Source organism: Rousettus aegyptiacus, unplaced genomic scaffold (assembly GCF_014176215.1).
Source record: "Rousettus aegyptiacus isolate mRouAeg1 unplaced genomic scaffold, mRouAeg1.p scaffold_m13_p_3, whole genome shotgun sequence".
Classification (NCBI taxonomy): domain Eukaryota; kingdom Metazoa; phylum Chordata; class Mammalia; order Chiroptera; family Pteropodidae; genus Rousettus; species Rousettus aegyptiacus.
This window is the reverse complement of record NW_023416306.1, coordinates 18324820-18342644: the sequence shown is the minus strand read 5'-3', so window position 1 is coordinate 18342644 and position 17825 is coordinate 18324820. Positions and strand designations below refer to the sequence as shown.

At 39.8% G+C, this 17825-nt stretch overlaps 1 protein-coding gene across 4 annotated transcripts in view; it reads right to left on the bottom strand.

The window, feature by feature from the left end:
* Nucleotides 1–227: 227 nt before the first annotated feature.
* Nucleotides 228–17825, bottom strand: part of SUSD1 (sushi domain containing 1) — a 109561-nt gene continuing 91963 nt past the window's right edge. For all 4 annotated transcript variants that reach the window (XM_016126351.2, XM_016126352.2, XM_036239047.1 and 1 more), the window contains 3 exons: nt 14466–14505; nt 4943–5036; nt 228–4585 (listed from right to left, as the gene is read on the bottom strand). In XM_016126351.2, coding sequence (XP_015981837.2) covers nt 4585; nt 4943–5036; nt 14466–14505 — 135 coding nt within the window. In that variant the 3' untranslated portion in view covers nt 228–4584. The remainder of the gene's footprint in view (nt 4586–4942; nt 5037–14465; nt 14506–17825) is intronic.

Genomic DNA, 17825 nt, shown 5'->3' with positions numbered 1-17825 from the left:
AGACTCCTTGGGCAAGAAAACCCCAATCATGTTAGCAGTAAGAAGCTGTGGAGTGCATTTTCAGGGGCAGGAGCTGAGGTAGTGAATCCAGATAACGAAATATAAAACAGAATATATCAAAATATAAAATATCTATACACACAACAAAAAGTAAGCATGAACTACCTTGTAACTCGAAAACTAGAATACTCTAGACAGACAGACACAAAAGTAAATGGAGACATATATCATGTTTTGGGATAGGAGCACTCTTTATTTAACACATTCTCAAGAAAAATATTAAGATTTTGGGGGGAACTTGGCCAAATGACTTTTTAGTTTATGTATAATAAATATGTATACATGAATAAATATATGAAAGCTGAGAACACTCTGAGAATTAACTGAAAAAATGGTAACTTATTTTTACTTGGTATAAAAAAAACCTATTTTACAGTTACAGCAGGTGATACTGGCACAGAAATAGATCAATAGAAAAGAGAAAGTTCATAAATAGACGTTAGTATATGATTCAGTATTTGATTCAAATCACTCAGGGAAAAAATAACAGTCAATGAATATTAATAGGACAACTGGTTAAATGATTTAGCAATAATAAAAATATCTTCTCCAACCTCACCCATATGCTAAAATAAATGTAAGATGGATTAAATATTTAACTCTTTTTTAAAACTGATGAATTATATTACATTGAGATTATATGTTCTTCTAAGTATGGCACCAAAGGCAGAATACATAAGGAAAAAGATTAATAGCATTGACTATATAGATTTAAAGTTTTTGTGTGCCAATGTATGACACAAACAAGATCAAGGGAAATGATAAACTAGAAAATTTGTTTACAAAATATATGACAGCTAAGAAAATTACTGATACAAAGAGCTTTTTCAAGTCAATAAAAGACAAGCCAAGTACTGAGAAAAAAGGCAATTCACCAAGACAGAATAACAAATGCCCAATCCACATGCAAAATAGTCAAGAAAAATGCAATTAAAACACTGAAACATCATTTTTCACCTACCAAATTAATAAAGGTTAAAGGTATCAACAATGTCCAATGGTGTTGTGGCCTTCTGCTGGTGAGAGTATGAACTGCTATAAACTTCCTATAAGATACATCTGACAAAATGTAGGAAATATGAAATGAATATAGTGGTTTTCGTTCTAAAAATGAAAGGAATTTCAGTTTTAGAAATTAAGCCTAAGTGATAACTGTATATAATTATACAGATTTGTGTAAGAATAGTAAACATCTGGAAACACTCTAAATGCACAATAGAGTACTGATTAAATAAATTATGGTACAAATTTTCAATGCAATCATGATTAACAGGAAAATGTGTTCAAGATATGATGATAAATGAAAGAAACATGTTACAAAACTACATAGATAGTTTGATGTCATTTAAGTTTAAAAAAAAAGTGTGCCAAAAAAGTATGGCTATGTGTACACTTGGACGTGCACACACACACACACACACACACACACACACACGCACACTCCACCACCACCATCAAAGGATTTATTCATTCTCTCTCCCACCCCGCCCTCTGCCTTTGAAACAATGAGCATACATCTCTTTTTTAATTGATTTCCTTCACTGTATCACCTGCCCACAAACTTGGGCACAGAAAAAGCCACATCTGTCCTCTTCAAAATCAGGCACTACCTATTTAATTAACAATGGCCGGGGTAGGCAAAAGGTCCTTGAAGCATTATTAGAGTCCCTAATACTACTACTGGTTTTCTCTTAGATGAATAGAATGGAAAAACAGAAGGTTTAGAAAATCAGAAGGTGAGACGAGCCATAAAAAAGGAGTATTGAAAATTCTTATTTACTTTCTTTAAAATTAATTTAAATATTAATTTTATGCCGAGCTAATGTGGATTTCCAAGATAACTACTTCCCCTCTGGTCTTATTTCCAGTGGCCAACTGCAAGTTCAGGTCTTGAATCATAGGTGGACTGTTACTTATTTCCCTTAATTAACCTCCATCTGTTTGGCTCCTTCTAGGTGCGATGGGGTGGAGGTGGGAGAGCACCTTATAGTGAAAAGATAGGCGTAAAAAGACATATGTGCTATAATAGTAAAGGTGCTGGTTAAATATCTATATATAGATACAGATATAGATGATATAGATATAGAAATACAGAGATGTAGTTTGGTATGTAAAGGCCTGACTCCCCCAAGAAACAAAAGCGCTGTCCGAAGATGAGCTGAAGGCCTATCAAATCCCAGGAATGAGGACTAGACTTGCAGTTAGAAGACTTGGCCCAAGTCAAGCCATGGAGCCTTCTGAACCCATTTCTCCTTCCTAAAATGAGGGAAACAGTAATCTCTCCCCACACAGAACTGCCATGAAGACGGAATGAAAGAATGCACCTAAACAAAAAGTATGGTGGAGATAAATAAAAATTGTGTATGTGCGCATGTGCGTGCGCGCGCGCGCACACACACACACACACACACACACACACAGATAAGCCAGGAAACAATCTGCTCCTCTGCTCCGTATCTGGGCAACCCCCCCCGATTTTGTTTCCTAGCCTGGAAGCCAGCCGAGACTGGATCTTGGTGCTCACCTCAACACACCGTCCCCAGGACAGCTAGTAGAGAAGACCCTACTTTCCTCTGTCCCCACCTTAGGGGTTTGGCTTTATTTACCACCACTCAAAATCTAACTCTGGGTGCCACCTGACCAGTTCTTCCACAGAAGGACCTCACACTCTCCCAGGAAGACCCACTCTCAGTCTCCTGAGATGCCCTGCACCTTAACCAGGAATCTGCTTGGGGGTAAAAAAAAAGGACAGTAATGTGGTGAAGCTACTAGGTGAATTTGGAAAACTTAAAGCTATCTTCCTGTTTATGAGGAAACTATTAGCAAAGAACCACAGGAAAATGGCACATCCTGTTTGCAAATGCTCAGCAGCTGCTTCTGTTAGGGATTAACAATGAGCAACCTGGCATTATAATTTGGAACATTCAGAGGGAGTTTTGAAGTCCATATTTTTGCTTAATATTTAGTCAGTGATTTTAACCAGAAACTTTGATAGTAAGCAAATGAGATTTCTTCTTTTCTATGACAATTATGCTAAGTTCCCATGTGGACAACAGTAGCTTCCTTGGCAGTTAATTCTAGAGCTAGAAATGGAGGGGGCAGCTATAGAAACATAAGGTGTTTACAGAATGAAAAAAAAAAATAAGCGAGAGAGGCTCAGATTTTCTCTTTGGATGGAAGAGAGTTTGAGGAAAATCTTTACTCATCAGAGACCCTATTCTATACTAATCATAGAAATTTGTAATAATTCCAAGTTTAATTCAAGAGCTGTGAAAATAGTATGAGTTTGAATTGCACATAAAGATGAAAAGTAGAAAGCTATTTGTATTAGCCTATTGAGAGCTCTACTGTGTAATTCACCTGAGATGAGAGCAGGAAGGGGTCTAAGTGCTCATCCTATGTGGTAGTCTAAGTTGCAAAGGACAAAGGATAAAGGACAATTATTCCTCATACTGCCTGATAATGGTTAGGGAAGAAAGTTAAAGAATACTCATTCAGGCTTGAAAGTCAAATCTATTACACTCCATCTGTAAATTCAGCATATCGACAGTAGATTCAGGACTGTTTACATCTAATGTGTAGATAAAAGGGATGATCATGTCACCTACATTGTCCTCCTTTCCTGTAAGCACAGGGACTCTGGACATGGGCTTGATATTGTTTCAACCCATCGTTACTACATGGTCGGTCACTGAATCTAAAGGTAAGCACAGAGCATTTTTATGAGACCCTCAGTAATAATAATAAAAAAAAATGTTAACAAGACTGCTATAAACATTCATATGCAAGAGAAGAACTGTCTAAATTCACAGAATATTTTTACTGGAATGAAGACTTATGACTTTTGAGTACATATAAGACAAATGGAACTGTATCAGACATTACAGAAAACTTATCGGAGTGGTCAGGCTAGCATACTTTCTAATTAGATGTCAATTAATTACAGTAAAAGTGTTTGACAAGTTTGCCTACATCAATGTCCTTTATTCTTTCCAATGACCTCTTTCATAAAATCAAATTTTAGCCCAAATTTATTTTTTTAATCTTGTATTTTTATGTTAGTCCAAATTTAAGCCCATCTCACTGCTTATTATAAAAAAATAGACTCTGAATTAATTAACAGAGATGCTATTTAAGAAGATGTATAGACTCTCAGCGATCAATGCCTAGAGGAGCTGACTCTTGGGCATCACTCAGAGGAAAACACGGGCTCAGCCCATGTAATCTGTAGCCTGTGGTCAATATTATGTTGTATATCGAGGGTCTCAAGCTCATAGACATAAAACTGGTTGTGTAGCAGGAAAGATGTCAGCAATTCCTGAGTTTCCACCTTTTGGAGAATTCCATAGTGATAGTCACCATCTTGGATCCAGAAATGGGACCAAGCTGGGGATGGAGAAAGTTTGCAGGCCCCCACATACATCTGGATAGACGCCACATGGGCCTCTGTGCAGGCACCTGAGGAGCTGTCATAACATCTGTCCCAACGGCAGTGCTTTCTCCCCACGTAGCGCTCATCTGCAATCTAGACATGGAGAAGGAAAAGAGGGCCCATTGACATACTTTGATTTTCCCAGGATGCATCCCTATGAGCAGCCCACACATACGTATGGGAAGCAGCATGGGAGCTCAGCCACCACTCCGTGTGTGAACAGGGCAGCAGCCATCATCGATCCTGCTCTTCTGGGGCAGGTGGACCTCCCACCCCCCTCCACCCTGAGATGCAGAATTACTCATGCCCTTTGCCTGCCGAGCGTCTGCTGGGCCCAGGACAAATTCCACCCACATTCCTTGACCCTCCTCTATCCCAGCTGTTCTTCAGGCCTCCAGTCCCATCCTCCCTCCATTCCACTCATTTCTCAAAAATAACAGTCTCACATACCACACTGCTAAGAAAGAGAGGAATGTGAGAACAATCACAACAGCCATGGAGACCAGTCCAGCGCCCACCATCTGCTGCAGCGTGAGCGATGAACCTGCAGGACAAAATCACACACTGAACTTGTAGCACATGAAATCACGGCCCTCTCAGGGGGTACACGGCGTTTTAACTCAGAGGTTGGCCACATTTAACAAACCAGCCCGAGAATGTACAGAGAGCCTCCTGCGCCCTGAGTTGGTCCTGAGGATGTAGGGCCTCAGGAAGACACAGTTTCATGGTATTTCTAAAAAGGAAGTATAAGACCAGGACACATTCAAGATACAAGGGATGAAAAAGCTGATCTTGAACAGCATACGAATGCAGCATACTGTGTTGCTTTCGCTGGTCCTCTCCCAAGTCAATTACACTTGATAGACTTTTATGGGCAGTTTCCCTTTGCACCGAGGAAGAAGTCCATCTGACACTATTTGGATTTTTGCTACCACAATGACAGCTAGCTCCACTAGTCAAGTACAGCAAACACATCCTTTGTTGGATAGAGTCATCTGTCATTTTCCCTATATGTCAATGAGGGTGGCACCTCCCTGCTCAGCTCAGTAGGTTGTCATGAAGATAAAAGAAAAAAAAATGATGTACAAGCTCTTTGAAAGACATATTTATCTTCTACTTAGGGTGCATCACATGCCAGCTCCCAGAGACCCCTGGGTATAAACTGGAAAAAATACCCACATTTGAGTTGCACAGTTAGGCTAAGCGACTGAATCAGAGCATCATGTTCTAAACTGATGGTGTCATTTTAATCTGCAAATGCTTATTTAGCACTTACTATGTAGCAGTACACCAAACACTATTATTACTATTCTCCCTTCACAGATAAGGAACTGAGGCGTGGAATGGTTAAGCAACTTGCCCATGGTCACCAGCTAGTTAATGACAGAGCCAGGATCCAAACCCAAACTCGCTGGCCCCAGAGCCTTAGCTTTGACCACAGAGACACGCTTTCCCAGGGCAGACTAAATCCAGCTCTGCCTGCAGCAGAGTGGACCACACATTCCCTCACCCCAGAAGTCAGTGGTGCAAGCCCAGACCTCTCCAGCACAGGCTGACGACGATGGGGCCTCGGGGCTGTAGTAGCTCAAGCTCCTCTTTGGAAGAGCAAAGGTCTGTATGCAATGGTGCCACCAGATAGTGAAAAGATCTTGAGTGTTGACTACGTATAAAATTAAAAGTAAAATTTACATTTATTCCACCGAGCCACGGAATAAATGTAAGGAAGTGCAAATAATTTGCTGTGGTTGTCACTGTTGGAATATCAAATTCTTTCATTTATCTGTACTCTCCTTTTACCAACGTCCCAAGTACGTGCTTAGTCTGCCCCCGGGGAAACCCAGCACAGCCTTGGAAGAGGTGAAAACAGCAAAAGCAAAGGTTTGTTACTGTAAAGGGGGAGCGGAAAGAAAAATAGTAGCCCCTGGATGTGAGACCCTCCAAACAGATGACTTGTTTCTCTGGCAGTGACTGAGGCACATTCAAGAACAGTTCAAGCTACTTAACTTTTTCGTCATCTGATCTGCACCATCGAATAAGGTAGCTGCTACCTGAAAAAAATGGCTATTTAAATCTAAATTAATTAAAATTAAAATTTTGTTTCTCAGTCATACTATTTCAAGCGCCCAATTTCAACTGCACATATCAAATGCCTAGTAGCCACGTGTGGCTAGTGGCTACCATACTGGACAGCATAGCCTTACAATCTTTCTGTCATTGTCAATGCTCGGATCTCTACAACCAGGTTAAGAGTGGTGTGGTCCTACTAGGGGGCTCTCCGGGGTAGCTGGCACCAGCAAAAGCAGCCACGAAACACACCTGTAAATCCCTTTACCTAAGAAAGTGTTGCCAAGAGACTTTCTGGAAAAAAACTGGCTTATATATTTGGCTACTTTTAGTATTCAGAAGAAAAATGCCTTGACATTTTAAGAAGCCATATAATAAAATGGAAGGAGGAGCTGTGGAAAATAGAAACGAAAGAATATAGGAGCGTGATTTGAATTACTACACATTAAAACAGTACAGTGTCAGCATAAGGGTGAATACGTTGGAACGAAATAGAAAGCCTAGAAACAAACCCAAGTATATCAAATAATTTCAAAGCTTGAATACTGGAGTTAGGTTGTCCAAGTCTGTATCGGGTCACCACCACTCCCTAATTAAGTAACTTTGGGCAAATTATTCAGCCTCGGTAATCTCACTGCAGGATGACATAATAACACGAGAATGATAATAATAGTATCCACTTTTGAGTTATTGTGAGAAATAAATCAGTTAAGACATGTTAAAAGTGTCTAGCACAGAGTAAGCAATGAGCAAATGTTAACTATTGTTAATTATTGCTTCAGTACTGTTTCACATCATTGAGGAAATAATAACATTATTCACAACTAGTGTAGAGAAAATTGCTTAATAATTTAGAGTAATTTTGATCACTAGAGCTTATACTATATACCAAGATAAAATCCAGGTAGATTAAAGATTTAAATTGAAACCTAAAAGGATTAGAACAAAATGTAAGTGAATATTTATCTAACATTAAAGCAGGTAAGAATTTTCTTTTTCTTTTTCCTTTTTTTTTTATTTTTTAAGCCTACAGTACCTGGTCCCCCTAGGTGGTCTCCCATCCAAATACTAACCAGGCCTGACCCTGCTTCTGAGATTAGATGGGATCGGGCATGTTCAGGGTAGTGTGGCCATAGACAGCAGGTAAGAATTTTCTAAGCAAACATATTAAAGCAAGAAACCTTGAGGTAAGAGAACAAGAGATCTGACCATATAGAAAAGCACATAATTCTGTATACCAAAACTATTGAGTTTAAAGAGCAAATAGGAAACTGGCCAAAATATTTAGAATAATGAAGAAGCAAGGGGTTAACATATAGTGAGTATTACAAATTAATAAAGAAAAGACAAATACCTCAATGGGGAAAAGAACCAATTCTATAAAAAAGGTAAATCACACATAAAATATGAATATAGATGATTGATAAACCTTTGATCGACTGCTCTTTTACAAGTAATAAAAATACAAATTAAAACATTGAGATGCTATTTTTGTGTACTAAGTTCACTAGGTATTTTTTGTTTGTTTTTTATTTGTTTGTTTGTTTTGAAGGAAACAGATCGGAGAAGGTGAAAAGAAGCCAGTGTTTCCTGCACTGCTTGCTTCATCCAATCTACCCAGCATTTCCCCGAACTTTGGTCATCAATACCTTCTCTATATTTCTTCCTCTATAGTTTCATCCTTTATTTTTAATTATTGATTGGTTAAAATGTGGAACCGAAGATGACTGTTGACAATGACCCATGTCCTGCGTACTCCTGGATTTGACATGGACTCATTAATAAGCACACTTTGCATAGTCATTCTACCAGTTTCCAGGCTCACACACGGCCCTCATTTTCCCATTTTAACGCATTGTTAAGTGTGGGCCAAAGTCAAAATACATTATGCCTGCCCTGCTTCCCTGACTGATTAGTGACTGTGCAATAAGAAAAGAGAACTAAACTGCTCACAGCATCCATGCTGACTGCTGGGAACTGCTGCTTCTTCTACCAGGTAGACACAGGGCCCCCTCTCGAAGACCTTGCCTGGGGTTTACTTCAAGTTATCATCATCTATGCTTTACGAAGTCTATTTCCCTTGTATGAAGTTCCATGTTCTTTGTTCATCCCCCGTCTTCTCACTTTTCTCTTCTTCATCAAGATCACCTGCAGCAGTTTATCCATCTCATTTGCAAATTGTACGAACCTGCTAGAATGTGCTTCATCCAGGTCGGAAGACTAACTGATGTAGAGCATTTAGCTTTTCCCTTGCTTTGAAATATCCCCTTACAAGCCAACAGTACAAAAGTAAAGTAGGGGTCGGGGAGCCTAAACTTCTCTTGACCATCCATCCACCAGTAGGATACCGTTCACCCTAAGGAGTGGGCCCAACTCCTCCTTACTCTATATGTAAGTATTGGAAAATCGCCTTTATTGATTATGTGTAACATGATGTGGGGTTTGGCTTCAGGCATGATTCTTGCTGATAGAACAGTTCCTGGTTATATGTTTCCTTGTCTACATTCTCTCTGAAAATCTGAGTTAATCCAATTGTGAGTGAGTATTCATGGTGTGGCCATGTGGGCTTTCTCAGGGACTTCCTTCATTAACTTCTTACTTAGAAAACTTACAACTGGCTAATTTGAATTACATTTTTTAGAACTTTGCCATCCTCTGATTATCCACCCTTCTGTAGTCTCATGCCATGAAATCACGCTTATTTTTTTTTTTCTGAATCACTTGTAGAATACTCTTTTAGAAACTCAGGCGAGTGAATCATGTTTTATCCCAGATTCTCAGTGACTCATTCTTGGAAAAAGTAAATTCATTAGGCTGGTTCTACCATGTTCTTCGGGGTGGCTCCCTGAAGATGTACAGTGCTCAGGCAGAGTGAAAGAACATCCTTGGGCTTATCTCCATCCCGTCATGAGTGGCAACATCACAGATACTGAAGAGCGCGCTAGAAAGGCTCCATTTCTACTCTAAGACTTTGTGACAGCTTGAAGACTTCCTCTGGCTGTGGACATTTTTGCGTGAATTTACATGAGCAGCACCATTTCCGGAAAGCAACGATTCTGTTCTCTAAAAGCTACAGATAATTAGCACTGTGACTTCCACTTAGTGTGTGAAATTTCTCTCGGCTATTCTACTGTTTCTTCACTTGAATTCCCTGCAGAGTAGAAGGTGGCAAAAGAAATCAAAGGAGAAAGCTAATTTAGAGATAAAGTCTGATGAATCAGTAATATTATTGGATTTATTTTCTAGTGCAGTTTAACAAATTACCATAAACTTAGCAGCTAGCACCCATTTATTAGCTCACAGTTCTGTGGGTCGGAAGTTCAGGCACATTGTGACCGTTGCTCTGCTCAGGGTCTTACAAGGCTGAAATTGAGGTGGGCTACATTTTCCTGTGGAGGCTCTGGGAAAGAATTTGTATCCTAGCTCATTCATGTCATGAGCTAAATTCAGTTCCTTGCAGTTGTAGGACTGAGGCCTCCACATTTTACTGGCTGTCTGCCAGGGGCTGCTGAGCTCCTACAGGCCACCCACATTTCTGTCATGTGGTACACCTTGTCTTCAAAACAAGCAGGAGAAACCCTTATGTTAAATCCATCTCTCCCTTTGAACCTCCAGTTTTCTCTGTCTCTGATGTCTAAACTCAGATTAAAAGGGCCCATTGGATTAGGGCAGGTCCATGTAGTTAATCTCCCTATTTGGGACCTTACTTACATCTTCAAATCCATTCACAGCAATGCCTAGAATAGCCTGTGAATTAATTACTAAGAGAGGGTGCATGTATGTTGGGGGCAAGGAATTTGTGAGGCCATCTTAGAACTCCACCTATCAAATTATGAAGGTTGAAAATGAGCGTGTGTATGCATAGCATACATCCACATATATGTATACACTAGACTTATATCTTGATATAAATCATCTCTGGCTCTTTTAATTTGCTAAGTATTGAATCTACTCTACTATGCTTTGTTTTTCCTCAAATTATACTTCTGGTTCCCTAATAATCATTCAACCCAATTCCATAAATTCCGATTAAGCACCTAATATGTGCCGGACACTGCTCCAGCTCCTCAAATCCTCTCTGTTAAGGGTATGAAATCTTAGTAAGAAAAGGCAAGTACACCAGTTGCTCTAAAATATGGCAGAATGGCTAAAGACAAGGGAGGGAGGGAGGAAGAGAGAGAGGGAGAGGGAGAGCGAGAGAGAGCGAGAGTGAGAGCGAGAGAGAGAGATCCACTGAGGAAATTTTTAAAGCTTCAGGGTAGAGACAGCACTTAACTGTAATCTTGAAGAACAGGTGGGATTGTAATAAGCAGAGATCACTGGGAGGTTACAGGGCAGTCCAGGTGGAAGCAAGCATTTAATTGTATAAGCGAATATGTTAAGGAGAGAAGGCAAGGGCCATATCCAGCAAAGAGCGGGCACAGCACTTTGCATGGAGAAGAATGAGGGGTGCGATTAGAAGGCTGAACTGGTGTCAGACTGAGGCCTTAAAAAACAGACTAAAAAGTAATGGCGAACCATGGAAGAACTGTCAGGGGAAATACTAAAATCAGCACTGCAGTTCAGAAGTATGAGTCAGTCGGTGGAGTGCAGGCCGGAGTGGAGACGGAAACCCTGAACACTTGTAATGGGAGATGAGCTAGGAGGCTTTGCCAGTCGACCATGCTACAGATAAAGAGACCTATGCTCAAGAAATAAACATGCAAATGAAAATGAGAGAGGCGTGCCTGAGGTGCAAAATGTGGGCTGAAAGAGAAAGAGGAGTGGTCACGAATGACTCAGAGGTTTCTGCCTATGACTGAGGAATGTTCCCTGATCACAGTTTGTCATCTCGCATATATCAAGTGACCTCACTTTGTGACTCAAGAAATCACGGACTCATTGTACTTTGTGGCTGGAAGTCATCGCGGAGATCTCAGAAAGAGGCTGTTGAGAATCAGCCAAGTTAAATATAATTTCAAAGACATTAGGCCGATTAGCAGCAGAACTCGGGCAAGGAAGCCCAGGCCTCGGCATTTCCCATCCCACCAACTGCTGGTTCCCTTGTAACTACCACAAAGCTCTTTTAGGGGCAATGTGCAAAAGGCAAATAGCGTCATTTATGATTGGGCAAAGGCATGAGCCAACTGGAACAATCTCTCCTTTTTACAAAAGGAGACTGCCAGAGGTTAGTGCACAGCACAGACAAATTTACATTTATCTATGTAAATTATGTACATAAGTAAACATGTGCTAGAATTACCTTCGGCTCTCAACGTAACCGTGAGTTTTCTACTATCCTCAGAGCTCTCTAGTAGTTTGAATTCAAAGGTTCAAGGTCTCTTTCAATGTTGGTTCTTAATTTGAGAGGGGGAAAAAGGCACTGCCAAAAGTCTCTTAGATATTTCCAAAGCAAAATCCTTCCTTTTTAACTTAATCACAGTAGAATGCAGCTGGGCCTTTGGCCATTTCTTCTATCCAGTCTGAGTGTTTGCCAACCATCCCAAACAGTTACTGAAAGCAGTAGATTCCAGAGGTTATTGCTTCTGGGCCTGTCTGGTATACTTGCATATCTCCATTCTTCTGATAAAAGCGCCTCTTTTCCCTGTGAGAATTCCATTCTCACCCTTAGAGCTGTAGGGAATGAACTGGCAGGAAAATCTCCAAATGTTGGAATGTGTGGTGTTTCTTGTGGACTTCATCAAACTCCTATAAAGGGAGCTTAGCCTACCTGCTCGCAGAAATGTCATAGCACACATCTTTGTTAAGTGAAACAAGTCAAAGAAAGACAAAAACTGTATGATCTCACTTACATGTGAAATCTAAAAAAACTGAACTAATCTAAATAGAGAATAGAATGATAGTTGCCAGCGGCTGGTGGGGGGGGTGGGTAGGGGAAATGGGGAGATATTGATCTAAGTCCTGGGGCTCTAAGGCAAGAAACGGTAACATTACTGTATTATAAACTGAAAAGTTGCTAGGAGAGTAGATCTCAAATGTTCTCACACACAAAAAATACATATATATATTAATTATGTGAGATGATGGAGGTATTACTAACCTTACTGTGGTAATTATTTCTCAATACATAGGTATATCAAAGCATTATGTTGTATACCTTAAACTTATACAATGCCAGTCATATCTCGATAAAGCAATAATGCTGGAGATTGTGGGGGAGCTCACTGCCGGACAAACCATAATCCAAGACGGCTGACCATCAGGTATTACATCTTGCCCAAGTGAAAAATCAAGCCCTCTATGCTTGTTGAAGTTGGTGTGAGTGGAAATAAAAAGATGGAAAGTAAGATTAGGGCACAAGCAGACTAATGAAGGAAGTTTAATTCCCCAGGTCCCTCCCAAACATTTCCTGTTAAGTACCCTCTACTGACAGGATAACAATCACCCCATTGTAAAGTGCCATCCACTGGAATCCTCCTGGGAGCAAGGTTATATCAGCTCTTCCTCACCACCCCAGCCTATTGTTTTATGCTGCTCCGGAGTAAGCAACAGGATGTAAAGGGTTAAACTGATACTGTGGGCTAAGGGCAGGATTCCTCAAGATGTTGCTAGAACTCACGAATCACAAAGAAAAGGTCCAGATTCAAAAGTCATAAACTTGACAAGATTTCTGGTATTGGCTGCAAACTAATGGAATTCCTGGGAATCAAATCCACTGGCTAGCTGCCTGTTGGTTTAAAGAAATGTACTGCCAGGGAAATCCCAGCTGGCGATCAAGGACCTGTCATTGCTCAATCTCTAAGGCAATTCCCCTGGATAACTGCATGTGGGAAGCAGGTTTAAACTGTACAGCACTCAACAGAGCCCCTGCCCACTGCGTCTCTTAGGTACGGCTTTAAGGAAATGGACAAGGGTACTTTCCTGTTAGGTGACCCAAGAAAAGACTGAGGCAGCCCAACTGACTGATCAAGTGACACATTCAGCTGCCAGGACCGGGGATGCTTGCTTTAACTGTCCAGCAGGATGTGGTCATTGTTATGGCCCCCTGACCACTGCGCAGTAGTTTATCTTTCCCTCTTTTCTAAACAAAAGTACTTTTGTTTTTCTTTTCACATTATACATTGTGGTTTGAGAATGGCTTTTAGTCATGGATGGCTAAACAGACCATGAGAAAAAAACATCTGGATTTGATCAAGAAGAACAAACCATGCCCAGGAATCGTGGTCTTAGAGCTGAAGGCAGTAACAGGTCTACCTTTGAGTCATCTTCCATGAGGGTTCCATTTTTGGTTGTATGGAGGACAATTTCACTTTCTTAATAGAGGGTGTCTTTCCTAATAGTGTATGTGTATGTCTGTGCACATACAAAGCAGTCAAATGGTTGAAAGCAGTAGACTTTTGTATATCTTTCTGTTGGTCTGCCAACATGTTTTTCTGTGCCTTTGTCCCTGATGGGGATCATGCCCCCCTCTCAATGCAACCCAGGTGGGGTTATCTTCCCCCAACCAGCCATATGAGTAAGCCGAAAACCCAAGGTAAGCTGATCATAATACACTGTCTCCTATTAACAGTGATTCATCCGATGAACAGTCACATAGCCTAGGAGAAAAGATTCTTTCTCTGAGTTGAAAAACTTTCTGTTCCCACTGACGTTGCTAAGCTGGGACAGCTGGTGCCCAGCCCTCCCCACCACATGGCTGACAGTCGAAGAAAATGAGGCCAACTCACACTTAGAAATGGAGCAGAGATGAGACAAGGATAGAAAGAGAGAGTCCCACTCATGGAATGCTGCTCTTGTTGGGATGCCATAAGCTCCCTTCCCCCATCCTTTTCAGCTGTGGGTATTTGCTTAATGAGATGAGCTTCTGTCACTCGTGACAATTTCAGAAGAAATCTCATTAACGTACACTTGATGCTGCAGATTGGACATGGAGATAAGGACAGCATTCTTAGGCAGAAAATGGTCTTACCTTTCACCTGCACCCAAACTGCACAGGAGCATCTTCTCACCTACGAAGGAAAATGCAGCAACACCTTTAACTAGATGGCACCTGGTGTCAGTTTAAATAGCACATTTTAGCCCTCCAAGTTTCAGGGTTTTATCTCTCAGCTTGGACTACAAGATCTTTGAAGTCTCATCTAGTTCTAATATATTACAACTTAGCCATATGATCACCAAGTGTTCAAGGGACTGCCTTGAGTAGCAGGGACATGAGTGACCCCAGGGATCACTTCTACAACTTTCTATAGGTCTTAGAAACCACACACTGTGGGTAAACAATAGGAATGGCAATAAGTTTCATTCCCTTATGACCTCTGAGCAACTGGCATTGACTGCCTAGAGAACAATGTTAAGAAAGTTCTGAGGTCACATTCAGGTTCAGGAAAAAGTTGTGATTCATGTGACAGGCAAGGCTATGTGAAGTCCCAGTGTATAATAATGTTTCACCTATTCTAGATGATACTTACCTAGCAACCTCAGTTACCCGAAATCTACCCAAGAACAAGGGAGAAAGCAAAAGGAACATGTATGAAAGCTCATCAACGAGAGAAGAGACTCGGAAACTCATTGGAATGAAATTCCTTCTCCTGTTCTCCCTCACTGTTATTTATGCATATTTGTCTGTTAGGAATGCGGAGATTACTGTCTGTGATAAAATTCAGCAAAATGTTCCCTAAAAGAAACTAAATAGCAGCAGTTTGAGAAAGATCCCTCCAACTTCAGTGGAGAGTCTTTCAAGTGACATCCTTGGGCATTCTGGTTTTTATTTTGTTAAAACCTGAAAATAATATATTTCCACTGAAAAATTCTGGGAAAAAGCTTAAAATGGGCATAAGGTTTTGAATGTGACTAAATTTTGCCTGATGCTAAAGGCATCAAGTCTATCTAAGGAAAGATAATATGCAAGAGTAATCAAGGGAGGACATATTTCAAGGCATTGGAGAAGAAAAAAAAAAAAAAGACCTCAAATAGCAAGGCAGTTACTAGGGAACTGAGTGTATTAAAGGAGAGAAATTGGCAGGGCCAGGTGAAGAGGGGAGATCATTAAAATGAAGTGCTTTGATGAGATATGTATTTTATAAAATTCATTTCGGCAATAATATGGAGGAAGGAAATTGGCAGAATAAGAGATAGGAAAATGAGTTCAAAAATTGACATTCAGACAAGAGATGTCAGAGGCTTAACAGTGCTAACGAAAGAGAAGAAAGGATGATTTTAAACAACATTAAGGTGAGAGAATTGATACAATTTGATGGTAGACTAGACAAGAAGATAAGAAAAAGAAGATAAAAATTATCCCTAGATTTCTCTCTTACCAATTGGGAGCATAGTGATGCTATTTATTGGGACAGATACATAGTAGAAAAACAAAATGGGGGAATTGGAAAACTCACACGCCCTGATTTCAAATTTTACTCACAAAGCTATTAATCGAGACAGTGTGGTCCTGGAATAAAGGCAGACATACAGACCTATGGAATAGAATAGAGAGCCCAGAAATAAACTTTTCCATGTATGGTCAAATGATTTTTGACAGAGGTGCCAAGGCCATTCAATGGGGAAAGAAAATCTTTTCAACAAATGGTGCTGAGAAAACTAAATATCCATGCCAAAAAAAAAAAAAGAAATGAAGTGAGACCCCTACCTAACACCAAATACAAAAATTAAATGAATCGAAACTAAATATAAGACCTAAAACTCTCAGAAGAAAATACAGAGGAAAAGCTTCATAAAAATGGATTTGGCACTGATTTCTTGGATGTGACACCAAAGGCACAGGCAACAAAAGAAAAAAAAATAGATAAATTGGACTTCAGTATAATTTAGAATTTCTGTGCACCAAAGGACACTATCAACAGAGTAAAAAGCCAACCTATAGAATGGAAGCAAAATATTTGTGAATCGTCTGTCTCATAAGGGATTAATAGCCAGGCTATCTAAAGAACTCCTAAAACTCAAAAAAAATAAATAATTCAATTTAAAAATGGGCAAAGGACTTGAATAAACATTTCTTCAAAGAGGATACACAAACTGTCAAAAGCATATGAAAAGATGCTCAACATCACTAATCATTAGGGAAACACAAACCAAACCACAATGAGCTACCACCTCACATCTGCTAGGACGGCCATCATCAAAACAGAAAAAAGCAAGTGCTGGAAAGAATGTGGAGAAAATGAAAGCCTTGAGCACTATTGGTGAGAATGTAAAATGGTACAGCTGCTATAGAAAATAGTATGGCAGCTCCTTAAAAAATTAGAAATAGAATTACTCTATGATCCAATAATTCCATTTCTGGGTATATACTCCGAAAAGTTGAAAGCAGGAACTTAAAGGCAGATCTGTACACCATATTCGGAAGAGCATTATTCACAATAGTGAAGAGATGGAAGCAACCCGACTGTCCGCTCACAGATGAATGGAAAAACAAATTGTGGTACATAGGTACAATGGAATATCATTCAGCCTTCAAAAGGAAGGAAAATCTGACACATGTTACGGATAATCCTTGAGGATGTTATGCTAAGTGAAATATGACCATCGAAAAAAGACAAATACTGTATGGTTTCACTTATATGAGGTACCTAGAGTGGTCAAATTCATAGAGATATAAAATAGAAAGGCAATTGCCAGGGGTCATGGGAAGGGAGGATTGGAGAGTTGCTATTTAATGGCTAAAGAATTTCAGTTTTGCAAGACGAAGAGAGTTCTGGAGATTTGCTGCATGACAATGTAAACATATTTGATACTACTAAATTGTACACTTGAAAAATTGTTAAGATGATAAATTTTGTTATGTGTATTTTACTGCAATTAAAAATAAATCACTACTATAATATTCTGGAATTAGATGACGGTAATGGTTGCACGATGTTGTAAACACTCTACAAACCACAGAATTGCCCACTTAAAATGAGTCAAATATGTGGCATATAAACTGTATCTCAATAAAAGCTGTTTAGAAAAGAAATATAAATAAATAAATCATTACTGACTTTAACATGACTGTAACACTAATATATTTGAAACCCACGGGGGAAGTAATTGCAATTCAAATATGGAAGTCCAAATATAATTATTTTTTTCAAAGCCGCTTCGTCTCCTTTAGCATCCCAGAGAATGAGCATATGTTCTGCTCAGTTGTAGGAAAAATGGGTAACAATGACATCACGGGAAAGTTTCTTATAAATTAGAATTCTTACCCCGATCTCCCACTTCATTCCCTATGTTATGGACTGAAGGTTTATGTCCCCCCAAAATTCATATGCTGAAGCTCTGACTGCAAACGTGATGGTATTTGAAGGTCGGGTCTTTTGGAAGTAATTAG